Source organism: Zonotrichia leucophrys, chromosome 3 (assembly GCF_028769735.1).
Source record: "Zonotrichia leucophrys gambelii isolate GWCS_2022_RI chromosome 3, RI_Zleu_2.0, whole genome shotgun sequence".
Lineage (NCBI taxonomy): Eukaryota > Metazoa > Chordata > Aves > Passeriformes > Passerellidae > Zonotrichia > Zonotrichia leucophrys.
In genome coordinates, this window is record NC_088172.1 from 6530197 (window position 1) to 6543724 (window position 13528).

Consider the following 13528-nt stretch of genomic DNA (forward strand, 5'->3'; position numbering starts at 1 on the left):
CTGTACAGATGGCAGAGCTTGGCATGGCTTTCCTAACCTGGAGCTTTTGAGAAAAGTAACAGTTGGAGATAAACTGAAGTGTTCATACTTGGGCTTTGATTGCTTGGAGCAGTGGTCTGATCAGTAACAGCTCTATGTAACTGTATTTTTGCAGCTTCTATTTGTCTGTGAGAAAGGAAGCAGAAACCAAGCTGGTGGATGGAACTGGCCACAGACCTCACTACAGTCTCCGTACCCTGTGCAGGGCCCTGAGATTCGCAGCATCCAATCCCTGTGGCAGCATAGCACGCTCCCTGTATGAGGTGATTACTTGGGCTGGCATGTGCTCAGTGTGTATTCACTGCAGAGGTTGTTTGGGTAAAGGATAATCTTCTCTAAGTTCAGTATTGAACAGAAATGGTTCTTTAATCTGTGTGTTTTTTCCTTATTTTTCTTGTTTATCACTGAAAATAATTCTTCTTCTTAGGGCTTCTGTTTGAGTTTCCTGACACAGCTTGACAGAGGTTCTCACCCAGTGGTTCAAAAGCTGATATGCCAGCATATAGTCTCTGGCAACATCAAAAGCCTGCTCAAGCAGGTAAGCAACTAAGATTATGAAGAGCTGTCTAATATTTAACGTAGAATTTATTTTGAGTTGAGTTCCCTCGTTTTTCCTCTACATTTCATTCTTGCAGTTCTGTTTTTCATTTTACAAAGTTAAGAAATGGAAAAAATTAATGCCATTCTTTTCTAGTTTTTTACTTTGCTTGAATGTTGATGTGTTAGCTGGTTTTATTTATTCATTTGAAAAAATATGGAAGCCTGAATAACTGAAGCACTGTGGAGTGTGGGCAGTTTAATGCAGTGGTTCCAACTGTAAAGCTCTCACAGACTTTGGACAAGCTTTCTCAGGCTTTATATTTTTAGACTGAATGCAGAACATATGGATATGAAGAAGCATCTGTGCTTTGTCTCTTATGGGAAAGGAAGAATGTCAGTAGTGCTGGGAACCCAGCATGAGTTTGCATGGGGGATGGGGAAGCCAGTTAAAGAGATGGGTATTTGTTTCAAAATAAACCCTTTCATGCTGGAAAATGTGTATAAATACATAAAAAAGATTAAAGCAAAGCTCCTGCTTGTAAATGCCCTTCAAAATTCAGTGCTAAGACTCTTGAGACAATTTCATCTTCATGCCACTGGCAAAGATTTCTGCTTCATGACCCTGAAATAATCTTGTCCGGTTTTTCCTGTAATTTGCATTCTGTGGCAAGGGGACAGTGGTTACTGCAGGAGTGCTCAGGGATTAATTAAAAATTTCTTTAGGGAATATGTAGCAGTGGTGTGACAGTAGTTGTTTTCATTAGCAAATTGAAACCCATCTGTATAATCTGTTATTTCTGTCATGTCTCCTTAGCAAATACCAAAACCTAAAGGAGGGAGTTTCATACTTATAGAAGGGTACTGGATTTCAGCTGGGGACAAAGAACCTACAGTAGATGAGAGTTACGTGCTCACCCCTTCAGTTAAGCTTAATCTGAAGGACATTGTCAGGGTTGTTTCTGCAGGGTAAGTGTTTTAACTTCTTACTTTAAAAAAATAATGTAATTATGTTTGTTTAGGCCTTGAGTTGTTGGTGTCCCTCTAATCTTTATTGTTTGGATTAATAATGTCTATTTTCCTTCTACTTTACAGTTAACTTTTTATTATAGAGTGACTTGAAATTTATACATGTGTTTTTTGTTTCCTTAAACCATCTTACTGCCATACCTAGTTTTATTTAAATTCTGATCTAGAAATTTGCAGTTAGAATAACCTGCTTATCTCACACTGCCATGAAAAGCTTCATGGGTAGCTGTTAGCACTTGGGAGTAAAGATATTTATATTTCCCTGTCAGTGTATGATCTTGGATACCCCAAATGAGTTAAGTGGTGGTGTTTTGATAGTGTGATTTAACAATGTTGACATCTTGTGTGTGAGAAAGTCATGGCTCATGCTTCTAACCCGCTATTTTGGTCATGGCTTTTAGGACTCACCCAGTACTGATTCAAGGAGAGACCTCTGTTGGTAAAACCAGTTTAATTCGCTGGTTGGCTGCTGCCACTGGGAATCATTGTGTAAGGATCAACAACCATGAGCATACTGATATCCAAGAATATATTGGCTGTTACACATCAGATGCCTCTGGAAAGCTGGTATTTAAGGAAGGTAAGTGAGCATGTTCTATGTACTCCAAATTCCTGTCTCATTTCAGTGGCTGTTTTTTTTTATTTCCTTTTCTGATTACTTGTCTGGTTTATTACAATGGAGAGATGACCTGTCATAAAATTAGTAGTTGCACTTTAATGACAATCACTTGTGTAAATTTAATTGAATTCTGAGAAGCTCATGTCTGTCTCATCATGCTCCCATGGGACCTAAAGATGCTAAGCCAACAATTTAAACAATACTGTTGCTTCTGTCTCTGGATTAGTGTTCATCCTGAATGAAATGGGTTGCTGGGTGTATCTGAGTGCATGCTTCTGTTAGATTTGCTTTATCAGATTTTTAACTAGGCATTTTTCTGTTCTCCCCAAGGCATTCTCATAGATGCAATGAGGAAGGGCTACTGGATTGTTCTAGATGAGTTGAATTTGGCTCCCACTGATGTTCTGGAGGCTCTCAACCGCTTGTTGGATGATAACAGGGAGCTGTTCATTACTGAGACCCAGGAGGTTGTCAAAGCTCACCCTCGCTTCATGCTCTTTGCCACTCAGAACCCTCCAGGTCTCTATGGTGGCAGAAAGGTCTGTATGATCCGTTCCTTTTGGGTAGCCCAGACTTCAGGGAGTTAATCTCTCTCACACATAGAGTGTGATATGAAAATGTTATGATGTGTAGCAGCATGAATCTCAAGAGGGAGAGAGTTTAGGTGGCTGTGGACTGTCAGTACAGCTGGGCTCTGTTTAGGTGAGTTACTTGTTTCATGGATACAGAATTTCTAATTAATTTTAGGTAGTTAAGATTTAAGTGATTTAGTGAACCAGACTTCACGTATGTTATACTTGAATCAGCATTTCTTGTCCAAGAGCTCTGGGAAAGAGATTCTACTTGAGCTGTAGAAGTCCATTTTGTACTGTTTCTTGTCTGGAATAGGTAATTTTCTTCATGGTGACTGGTATGGTGCTGTGCTTGGATTTGTGATCAAAACAGTGTTGATGTCTTAATGATTGCAAAGCTTGGACTGATTCAAGGCCTTTGTGCTTCTCACACTGCCCCATGTACTTGTGGGGGGTGCATGAGGTGCTGTGAGGGGACACAGCTGGGACAGCAGACCCCAACTGCCCAAAGATGTTCCATGCCATATGGCACTGTGCTCAGCAGTCAGAACTGGGGGGAGGAGGAGGAGGAAGAAGGGGAGTTCAGTGTTGGTTTCCCTAAGTAACACTGGTGTGTGATGAACCCCTTTTTTCCTGGAGATGGCTGAATACCTGCCTATTGATGTGAAGTGATGAATGAATTGCTAATTTTGCTTTGCTTGCACATGCACCTTTTGCTTTACCTATGAAACTGTCTCAGCCTAAAAAGTTTTATCACTTTTACCCTTCCAAAACTCCCATTGTAAGGAGAGTAAGCTTGTGGCTTTGTAATGCTTAGCTGCCTATACCCTTAAAATACCCAGTCCATTTGAAAGCTTTCTCATCATCCAATCTCTCTATTATGCTTTCTTTCAGTGTAGATGTGTGTGTGTTAATTTGTATGCTATAACACTATCCTTATTTCCTTTGGATGTGTAGGGGAGCATCTATGAGCAATATCAAAGGAAAAAGGTTCAAACACTGGTGTGGTCTCATATTTTAGGTTTTGTCAAGAGCCTTCAGAAATCGTTTTGTGGAGCTGCATTTTGATGAACTGCCAAGTGCTGAGCTGGAAACCATCCTGCACAAGCGATGCAGTTTGCCACCTTCTTACTGCAGCAAGCTTGTCAAAGTCATGTTAGACCTGCAAGTATGAGAGTATTTTTTCTTTTAATATAAGAAACAGAAATTCCTTCACGGGGGAGGTATTGTTAGCTGAAGGATATTTAAAATCCTAAATCACAGAGAGAACCCACCAAGGTACTAATTTTCAGTGGTTAAGACTAAGGCTAGGCAAGGTGATGTCAGATTTGAGAGAAAGCTAGGAGCAAAAAAAACAAACAAACAAACCACCAACAAAACAGACACCTTGGGATTTAATGTGTAGAATTATCCCTTGCTCTGGAGCCAAAGCACAGTATTGAAGTTGGAGGGAGACGACCCACCTTGCGTTGGTCAGCATCGACTCCGATTTATTAATCAATCAATCACCTTTTATAACAGTGTTAATCAAGTTCATGCATATTGCAAAATCTGAGCTCACAATAGGCCAGAGATTACACACCAACTCCTCCTTATGTTTCCAATACCTAGATTTGGGTTCTCAAAATTATTCTTGCTTTCCCAAAACAGCCAAAGATAGAACATCCACTTGTTATGAGAAAGCTGTCTGAGAACTCTGATGTGCAAGGCTCTCAAGGCCTTCATGTTTGTCACCTTTACTTGTAATTAAAAATAACCTGAGAACCTCTGCTGTTTACAGAAGCAGGCTGTGAGAACCTGCTCCTCACAGCTGCCTTCTAGGCCATCTCTGAAAAAATCTCCAACAGCACAGTATTGGATTTGTAGGGATCTTTGGGTCATGTGAAATTTGGTATTGTTTTTAAGCAGCAATTTTGGATATGTTTAGATTCTCCTGTATTCAACAGACGTTTGACACTTCGTATGTAACTAAAACTACCTTGTATTTAAAATCAATTATTGCAGCACAAGCTGGATTTAGTTTTATTCCAGGTAGCATCGTTTTTTCTTAAAATTGTCATTGTCTAAATTATTTAGTTCCTGATGCTCATCAAATACCTGCCTAAAAGGAGTTAGTGTTTAGACATTGTGACTTTTCTGAACTTTTTCTCGTAGTTATTCATGGAATTTTCTTGTTGCAGTGTCACTGCAGAGAGGGATGATTAGCTTTGCTAGAAGTATTTGGACAGGTTGATGAGAAAATACCTCACAGTTTGTTCTTGTGGCAGTCTTACCGCAGAGGTTCCACGGTGTTTGCTGGGAAGCACGGCTTCATTACCCTGCGGGATCTGTTCCGCTGGGCTGAGAGGTACCGGCTGGCAGAGCAGCTGCAGGAGGAGTATGACTGGCTGCAGCACTTAGCAAATGATGGTGAGCTCTGCTGCCCCAGCTTTTAGTGTCTGTAGAATTGCTTTCCAGTCCCCGCTTCTGAAGTGTAAATTTTTGTTGCTGATTACCCAGGTAGTAATTGCTTTCTCTCTTCCTCTGTTTTATAGGTTTTATGCTTCTGGCAGGCAGAGTCAGGAAACAGGAGGAGGTGGATGTCATTCAAAATGTCATTGAAAAACACTTCAAGAAAAAAATATATCCCGAGTCTCTCTTCTCAGGGGAAAGTGTCAAAAAGCTGCTGGGTGAGTTTCCTCAAGGGGCCCCACTGGTAGATGATCTCTAGATGGACTGAAGCTGATGGATTGCTTTGTGTTGTGCAGCTAAGTCTTCCACATGGATGTCCGTGATGGACAGAGATTTCAGCCATGTTGTCTGGACTCAAGGGATGAGGAGACTTGCCATTTTGGTGGGACGAGCCCTGGAGTTTGGTGAACCAGTACTGCTAGTGGGAGACACTGGGTAATCTTGCTTTTTATGCTTTTTTTTGTTTTGTACCAGCTGCTGAGCTGAGACAAAATGATTGTGTGGGCTTCAGTGCTGCTTTCATCTGGGATCTTTTAATTTGAGCCTGCCTCATGGCAGACTTGCAGCTGCTATTTTTCACAATTCCTTTCTGAGGGGAAGCATCTCATTTAACCTGTGTCTTTAATGGGTTCATCTGCATTTTGTAACTACATAGAAGTTACATAAAAGTAGGAAGATGAAAGTGAACTGACTTCTGCCCCCAGTTTACAAGATGCCCTGTAGAATCTCACTGTGCCTCACAGGAGGGGCTGCTTTTGGGGTATTGTGACATTTTTCTCTTTGAGAGCACATTCAATTTACATGTTTTAAGAACTTGAATATAGTCTTGCTACCTCTTCTCCACCTCATATGTTGTAGTGGAGGTCGTGGAAGTAGATGCTGTCTACTCTTGTCCTGGTTATAAATTTGTAGAGTAAAATTTTATGGAAGAGAAGGAAAGAAAAATGCAAGAAAAGAGAGAAGGAAAATGTACTTGGGTAGTAAATGAAAACTAGATGCTCAGCAGTTTATTCCATCAGACTTAGGCTTGGTCTAGACATGTAGCATTTCCAGTTCAGTGAAATGATAGACTGGTTGAGTATCTGGAAGGGCAAGCTGAAATAAATTTGACTTTGAACATGCAGAAATCCATCAATACAGCTATTGATTTAAATTTAATTGATTTTAGTTTAATTTAATTTTAAAAGGTCTCTTGTGCAAACCAGCAACAGTTGTGCCAGAAATGGCTTCACTTTGCATACATTTCTTTCAATGAAAGGGAGCAGAAGAAAATTTGCATGCTGGGCATTTGCCTCATAGCTCTTCAATGAAAGTATGAATCCTGTCCAAAGTGAGCTAATTGCTTGGTTTTGCTTCTTTTTTAATTCATCCTTTTTAATCAAATTACTTGGTTGCAGGTGTGGTAAAACCACCATTTGTCAGATCTTTGCAGCATTAGCAGATCAGAAGCTGTACTCAGTGAACTGCCACCTGCACATGGAGACCTCAGACTTCCTGGGAGGGCTGCGACCAGTCCGGCAGAGGGCCAAGGAGCAGGTTTGTAGTACCTTGGATGGTGTCCCCATGGAAGTAAAAAGGAGCAGTTACCACTTCTCACTTTCTTTTCCGTTTCTTAGGAGGAATCTGATGGTTCTAGACTCTTTGAGTGGTGTGATGGGCCTCTTGTTTTAGCCATGAAGGAGGAGGGTTTTTTCCTCCTTGATGAGATTTCTTTAGCTGATGATTCTGTACTAGAGCGGCTTAACAGGTATGTCTGAAATGTGGTAGTACTAAGCATCCTCAGTGTTCATTATCCAAACATGAGTGGGGTAAATCTGACTTCTTTTAGGCACTTTTGTTTCCTGGCTTAGGTGACCTGCTCTCTTGCTGAAAAGGACAATGGTACAAACAAAACTTGAAAGTAAAATCTCTGGTTTACCATTTGCAGTATGAGAGCAAGCCAGAGAGCTTTTGAAATTAAGTATATCTTGTCAAATCCCAGGACAAAATCTGGTTTTCCCCCTCTTTTGTGTGTGTGTAAAGAAAACCCCCAGAACAACTAAAATATAAATTCAACTTCATTATCTATTTGCTGTAGTATCCCTCATTTTAGTCTTTTCTGTTACCCATTATATTGAATAAAGGAAAGTTTATCCAGGCCAATTAATATGAGTTTCATTTTTAAGTGATCTTTTGAAGTGTGGAGCAAAATTTAAGCAATTTTTTTAACCTTCTCTCTAGTGTTCTTGAAGCTGAAAAGACATTGGTACTTGCTGAAAAAGGTGGCCAAGATGATGAGGAGAATGAAGTAGAACTATTAGTTGCGGGAAAGAAATTCCGTATCCTTGCGACCATGAACCCAGGAGGTGACTTTGGGAAAAAAGAGGTAAATGCCAAAACATCTGGAAGTACAGCATGCATCTTCTGGTCATTACTGACCATTAGCTGGTTGGAGGTACAATACAAAAATGCATCATGGCAATTTTGGCATCCAGTGCTTTCTAGTTGGCATTGCTTCATCGCTCTAAAGGAGGATTGGGGTGAATCTGGTTTCTGCCACTTCTGTGGGCTGTCACTGTGGCGTTATAAATGAATACTCAGCAGAATGTCAAAGGAAGCTTCAGGCCTCTAAATACTCGAGTTAGGCTTGATACATAGAATATTCAAGTACAAGAACTGTGACTTGTGAAGCAAGTAAATCCAGGAGTCTTGAGGTAGTACAGAGTTGCATATCAGATTTTTCTCCTTAATGCTGTTCAGAAAGTGATGGTCATCTTGTGTTTCTTAGTGAATAATGAACATCCCAAAAGAGCTTTTTCATTAAATGAAAAAAATTCTTTCTGAAGTTGAGAATTAAGTAATTTAAAACATGTTTAAAAAAACAAAACCCATAAGACAACAAAACCCTACAACTTTTAAGCGGTGTTGGAAGCTAGGTTTATAAAAAAGAATCAGAAGCTCTTTTACTCAAAAAAAAGATGGGTACTCCATTTAAAGTGGTTTCTGAAGTAGAGAACCACTCATTGAAGCCATGTGTTTAAATAGGATTTATTTCTGGATTGCATTTTTGCTACTAATTTTTGTTTGACAAATTCAGCCAAAGAAGAGAGGAATTAAAGAAACAAGCTGTAATTGAAGGCAAATCTCCATGTTGTGGTTTGCCTCTGTAAGCAAAGGGAGATTACAGAGCCATTGTTTGATACATGGTGCCCTACAATGAAACGGAGCTTTGGTGATTGCAAACCAGCTCAGTTTCTTCCCATATTCTTTTGAACTTTCTATATCACCCATTTCCTGCATTGATGCAACTACTAGAAGTCTTAAAAATCCTTCTTCTTTCAAAGATTTTCTTACAAAGTGTCTCTGTCAAAATTAGAAGGAAATATCTATTTTGTTCATTTTGTTTATTGTTGACAATTACAGTGACTGCAAGGCTGTTGTTAACTGACCTTTGGGGAAGATTTTGTAATGAATCTTTAATTTAATTGCTCTGTCACTCTGCTTCTTTGCAGCTTTCCCCTGCGCTGCGCAACAGATTTACAGAAATTTGGTGTCCGCAGAGCAATGGCCGTGATGATTTGATACAGATTGTAAAACACAATCTTCATCCCGGATTGTCTCTGGGTGCAGTAAAGCACAAGGGTAAGTATTTCTGTGTGTTGATACTCAAATATTGCTAAGAAAGTAAGGAGTTTGGAGGCTGACAGCCTTTCCTTAGGATGTACGCCACTGTCACCCTTTTTCTGCTACATTTCTCCCTGAGGACAGTATGCTGTATTCTGGACTTTGTTCTTCCTTCACTGTGTATGGTATATGTCTAGCCAGAAGTAAATCAGGGCTGTGTTTACTTCACCATCCAGATAGCTGAACTATCCCCAGCCCTTCAGTGTCCCAGCTTGGTTTTAATATAGAGTGTTGAAAGAGCTGGTACTTCACTTTCTGCCAGCAGCTTCACTGTTAGTGTTAGTCATGTGATGCTGCCTTGTCACCTGAATATAAAAGGATCTGTAAAAAGAGCTCAGGCAGGAGCTTTCTCTTCTCTTATTCTGTTTCTAGGATAAAGAGTACCCATCTACATTGCTCATGCAGCTGTACCTGCCTTAAAGATGTTTTTAAAACAGTGTAGCAGATGTGACCAAAAAATGGTAACTCAAATTTATTTGGTGGTTTATTTGTTTTTAATTTTTTTTTAGGGGCAGACATAGCAGAACTCATGATGGACTTTGTTGAATGGCTGACTAATCAAGAGTTTGGTCGCCAGTGTATCCTCAGTGTGAGAGACATCTTGGCCTGGGTTAATTTTATGAATGTCATGGCAGAGGATGAGTCAAGTTCTGCCAAGGGATGCAGCCACCGTAACATTTCCCCATGGATGTCTTTTATCCATGCTGCATGTTTGGTGTATATTGATGGAATAGGGTCAGGTAAGTCTTCAGTGCTAAATTAGTAGCAGAAAATATGAAACTCTGTATTAATATTTTTAGTCCAATGCAAGCAGAATGGGGCAGCATGGGACTCTTCTAGGAGATGTTTTCACTTCCATTTGTACTTCATGTGCCTTTTCTGTATTTCAGTAGCACAGTAATCGAGCAAGCTGAAGTAAATTAGAGGGATTAATAATATTACAAAGGCTAGCACACAAATTAAGCAAACCTGTGGTTTTTATTGTGTTGATGTGGTTTTACTGAGCTGATACAGTACTTGAGCACATATTATGCTCTCATGCTCTCCCCCCACTGCACAAGTCAGCATTTGTATGTGCTGGCCTGTACCATGCACAGAGCTGAGAATGCATCTTTGTGTTTGGCTGGCTGCTGGCCCAGCTGATAAATAGTAGATAAGGGAGAGGAGGAAAAGTGGAAGGCACAAGAAATGCCAGAAAAGAAAGCCTGGGGGGGCCTATGGCAAGCTCTCAGGGTGATTGTGACAGTAGAAGAAAGGGGGTTGGAAATATGGTATCCTTAGTTCTGGGCTCACAGAACCATCTGTCCATGGTAAATAGTACTGGAAGCACTGAAAACATTAAAACAAAATATAAACCTGCATGCACAGGAAGGGATGAGTTTCTTATCATGACATGAATGTGGCTAGTTAATGTTTTGAAGCACACTTTACTTTCCTAATTACAGGTACAACATCCTGCTCAGCTGATACAGCTTTATTAGCTCGTGAGAAATGCCTGACATTCTTACATGAGAAAATGAGTCAATTCTTTGAGCTGACTGATTGTCAGAAGAATGAACTGAAGATTTATGACAGAACAAAGGAAAAAGAGTTTGTATGGATGGACAACTTTATGGGAATTCACCCATTTTTTATTCCAAGAGGCAAGAGACTGTGGGAGTGGGTGGACATTTATTCTGTGATTTACTTTCAGTAGTTTTGTTATTCACTAGATCTAGGTAGGATACCTGAACCATCATAGAACAATTTATTAGTTCTTAAGCTTTAGAAAAATCCCTTTTCTGCCTCCAAGTGTGTAGATTACAAGTCAAGTCAAACACATCTGTTCATTCTCTTTTTTCATTACTTCTTAATGGCCTAATTTTCATGGACTTTTCTGGTGCAACAAAGCTTTTTTAAAATTTTCAGTTGTGATTTTCTGTCACTTTTGCATGCTCAAAAGGCCTGTTAACTTCCACTAACTAAAGCTGCAGCTCATCCTGGCCCTTGTGCCAAGCGTGGAAACCAGGACAAAACTAAACAGAATGGAGGTTAATGCCATGCCTTGCTCTAGCCTCTCAAAGATTTGCTGCAATTTTGGCAAAATCATTAAATCTCTGCATTTCAGTTCCTCATGGGACAAAAAAATGCAAATGGAACTAACAAAACACTGCTGCTTACCCTTAAAATACCACAACAGGACTAAAAAGTGATGGCTCTGAGCTTTCTAACTCAGCTGGTTATTTTTTATTACATGGACCTGTGTGTTCCTAATGCTGTATTAATTGTTCACATTTGGACTTTCTGGCATTCATGGATTGTGTTACTCATGCTTAAAATTGTACAAAGCAAAGCTTTTTTGTAAATTGCTTAGCTCCCCTTTGCTGATTAGTTCACAAAAGGAATCTCTTTGGATCCCTTTCCTACTAAACAGGTATCAGTTTGTGTAGGATGCACTGGTGATTAATATCTTGTATACATGAGAAATGCTGTATCACACGTTTGGGGCAGTGATGTCCAAGGAGCTGTACTGGCTGGAATTTGACAGACAAGCTCTGTGCTCTCTCCCCACTGTATGCCATAATTACAGTAAAGGAGAAGCAGTGTATGGAACAGATTAATATGTTGTTCTGGAGCATGACTGGATTGTATCCCTTAGTGTCAATTTTTCAAGAGCTGCTTCTGAGTTTTAGATCCACATGACTGAAGTGCAGGAACACATTTATGTTTGTTCAGGGATAGATCTCCACTTTAAGTCATGAATCAGGAGATATTTAGGTTTCATGGCAAAATAAATCTTATGTCCATATGCTTTTGTTTTGCAAAATTCACTTTAAATATGTGGAGATGGGCTGAGATGCAGCTGTGGGTCAAACAAAATCTATGTGCCACAACTCCAAGAATGGCATACAAGCTGGGTCTCCATTGCTTGCTGCGCTGAGATCAATTTACAGTCAAAGTGAGCTCATTCAGAGGCACACTGTCAGCACCTCCAGCATAAACATTCTTTAATTGTTTAATTGTTTTCTGGTTTATCTTTCCTTTACTTTAGGCCCTATTCTCCAGAGGAACAACATGACAGATTATGCTTTAAATGCTGGGACTACAGCAGTGAATGCACAGAGGCTGTTAAGAGCCCTGCAGCTTAACAAACCTATTCTGTTGGAGGGTTCACCAGGAGTGGGCAAGACCAGCCTGGTGGCTGCCCTGGCAAAAGCCTCAGGGAACTGTCTTGTTCGAATCAACCTGTCTGAGCAAACGGTAGAGTAAAATATTACCTTCATTACTTGGTGTTTATGGCAGGGTAGAAGCTTTGTATAACTTTTAAAGTGCAGTTCTCTTTAGCTTTGGCACTGTGTCTGAAATGTCAGTTTTTCCTTCTTGGTCTCAGTGGTCTCAAAACTGAATGGGAGGGGGAAGGAGGCAGAGCAGCAAGGCTCTGTGAGTGAATGCCAGTTCCTAGATATTTCTGTTCTTTTCAGGTGAAGCCATGCTTATGTTTGTCTACTGTGTTTTTCTTGGCTTCTGCAACATTACTCAAAACTAGCTTTAAGGCTTTTTAGCTTTTCTGTTGCAATTTAAATTTTTGTTGTTAAATATTGTATCTTGTCACTGGAGTCCTATAATGGAAAAGCTTTCAGCATTTTGCAATTGCTGAAAATTTTTAATTAGATCTGAAAGTGTAGGTATTAAAAGGAAAGGGAGAAAATGTTAAGTAAAGTTAACAAGTGATGTTTAAGAACTTCTGTTAAATTTTGTAATTCATCAACTCCCCCATTCTGTTCTTTACTCCCAAAGGATGTGACAGACTTATTTGGGACAGACTTGCCAGTTGAAGGTGGCAAGGGAGGAGAATTTGCCTGGCGTGATGGACCACTCTTAGCAGCATTAAAGGCTGGACACTGGATTGTCTTAGATGAGGTAAATTCAGGTTTGGGGACAAATAAAATGTAATGTTCTAGAAGAGCAAATTTGGTGATTTGCCTTGTGGAATAAATACCTTTGAGTGCTGATGACCTCCCTTCATGAAGGCAGGTGATGACTAGACTTCTTTGAGACAAGAGAACAGAAATTGAATCCCAGCTTAAACTATTGCAGAAGACCAAGGATAGGTTTGATTTGCATTTGAAAGGTTTTGGAGAAAAATATGTCAACAGAAGTTTCAGTACAAGTGTTCTTTGTGGATGCAGTTTCACTGAAATCGAAGGTGTTTTTTTGGGGACTAATATACTGTGTTGGTTATGGATTTAATTGAGATGGGGAAGAGTTCCATCTTGCCAGCATAAGCTTTCCTGCCACTGCAGGATTGTTCATGTACCCTGTGGCAAGTGTTTTCAGGCATGTGTGTGCACAGATCTGCCTTCTTGGCAATATGCATTCTAATTACTGCAGAGTGCAAAATCTTCAGTTCTTTAGCCCCTTGTGAACCTTCTTTTTTCCCCCCTATTGAGAAGAATGTCACTTCAAACAACCACTAGAGACTGTCTGAATTTAAATAAGCAAACAAAATGCTCTGAGTGCCACAAATGTATGAACATAAATTCAGAAAAAAAATGTCTTGAAAATGCAGGTTTTACAGTGGAGAATTGTTTTGTTATCACAGTGAAAAAAACACAGTACAAATAACAAGTGAACGTAA

General features: G+C 39.9%; 1 protein-coding gene across 2 annotated transcripts in view; it reads left to right on the forward strand.

The window, feature by feature from the left end:
• MDN1 (midasin AAA ATPase 1) overlaps positions 1-13528 on the forward strand; it is a 93221-nt gene that overhangs the window by 28425 nt on the left and 51268 nt on the right. For both annotated transcript variants that reach the window (XM_064707293.1, XM_064707294.1), the window contains exons 21-37: positions 155-302; positions 467-577; positions 1394-1545; positions 2007-2185; positions 2555-2763; positions 3818-3964; positions 5064-5205; positions 5331-5465; positions 5544-5682; positions 6645-6783; positions 6864-6994; positions 7468-7612; positions 8739-8868; positions 9420-9650; positions 10356-10553; positions 11942-12150; positions 12688-12810. In XM_064707293.1, coding sequence (XP_064563363.1) covers positions 155-302; positions 467-577; positions 1394-1545; positions 2007-2185; positions 2555-2763; positions 3818-3964; positions 5064-5205; positions 5331-5465; positions 5544-5682; positions 6645-6783; positions 6864-6994; positions 7468-7612; positions 8739-8868; positions 9420-9650; positions 10356-10553; positions 11942-12150; positions 12688-12810 — 2668 coding nt within the window. The remainder of the gene's footprint in view (positions 1-154; positions 303-466; positions 578-1393; positions 1546-2006; positions 2186-2554; positions 2764-3817; positions 3965-5063; positions 5206-5330; positions 5466-5543; positions 5683-6644; positions 6784-6863; positions 6995-7467; positions 7613-8738; positions 8869-9419; positions 9651-10355; positions 10554-11941; positions 12151-12687; positions 12811-13528) is intronic.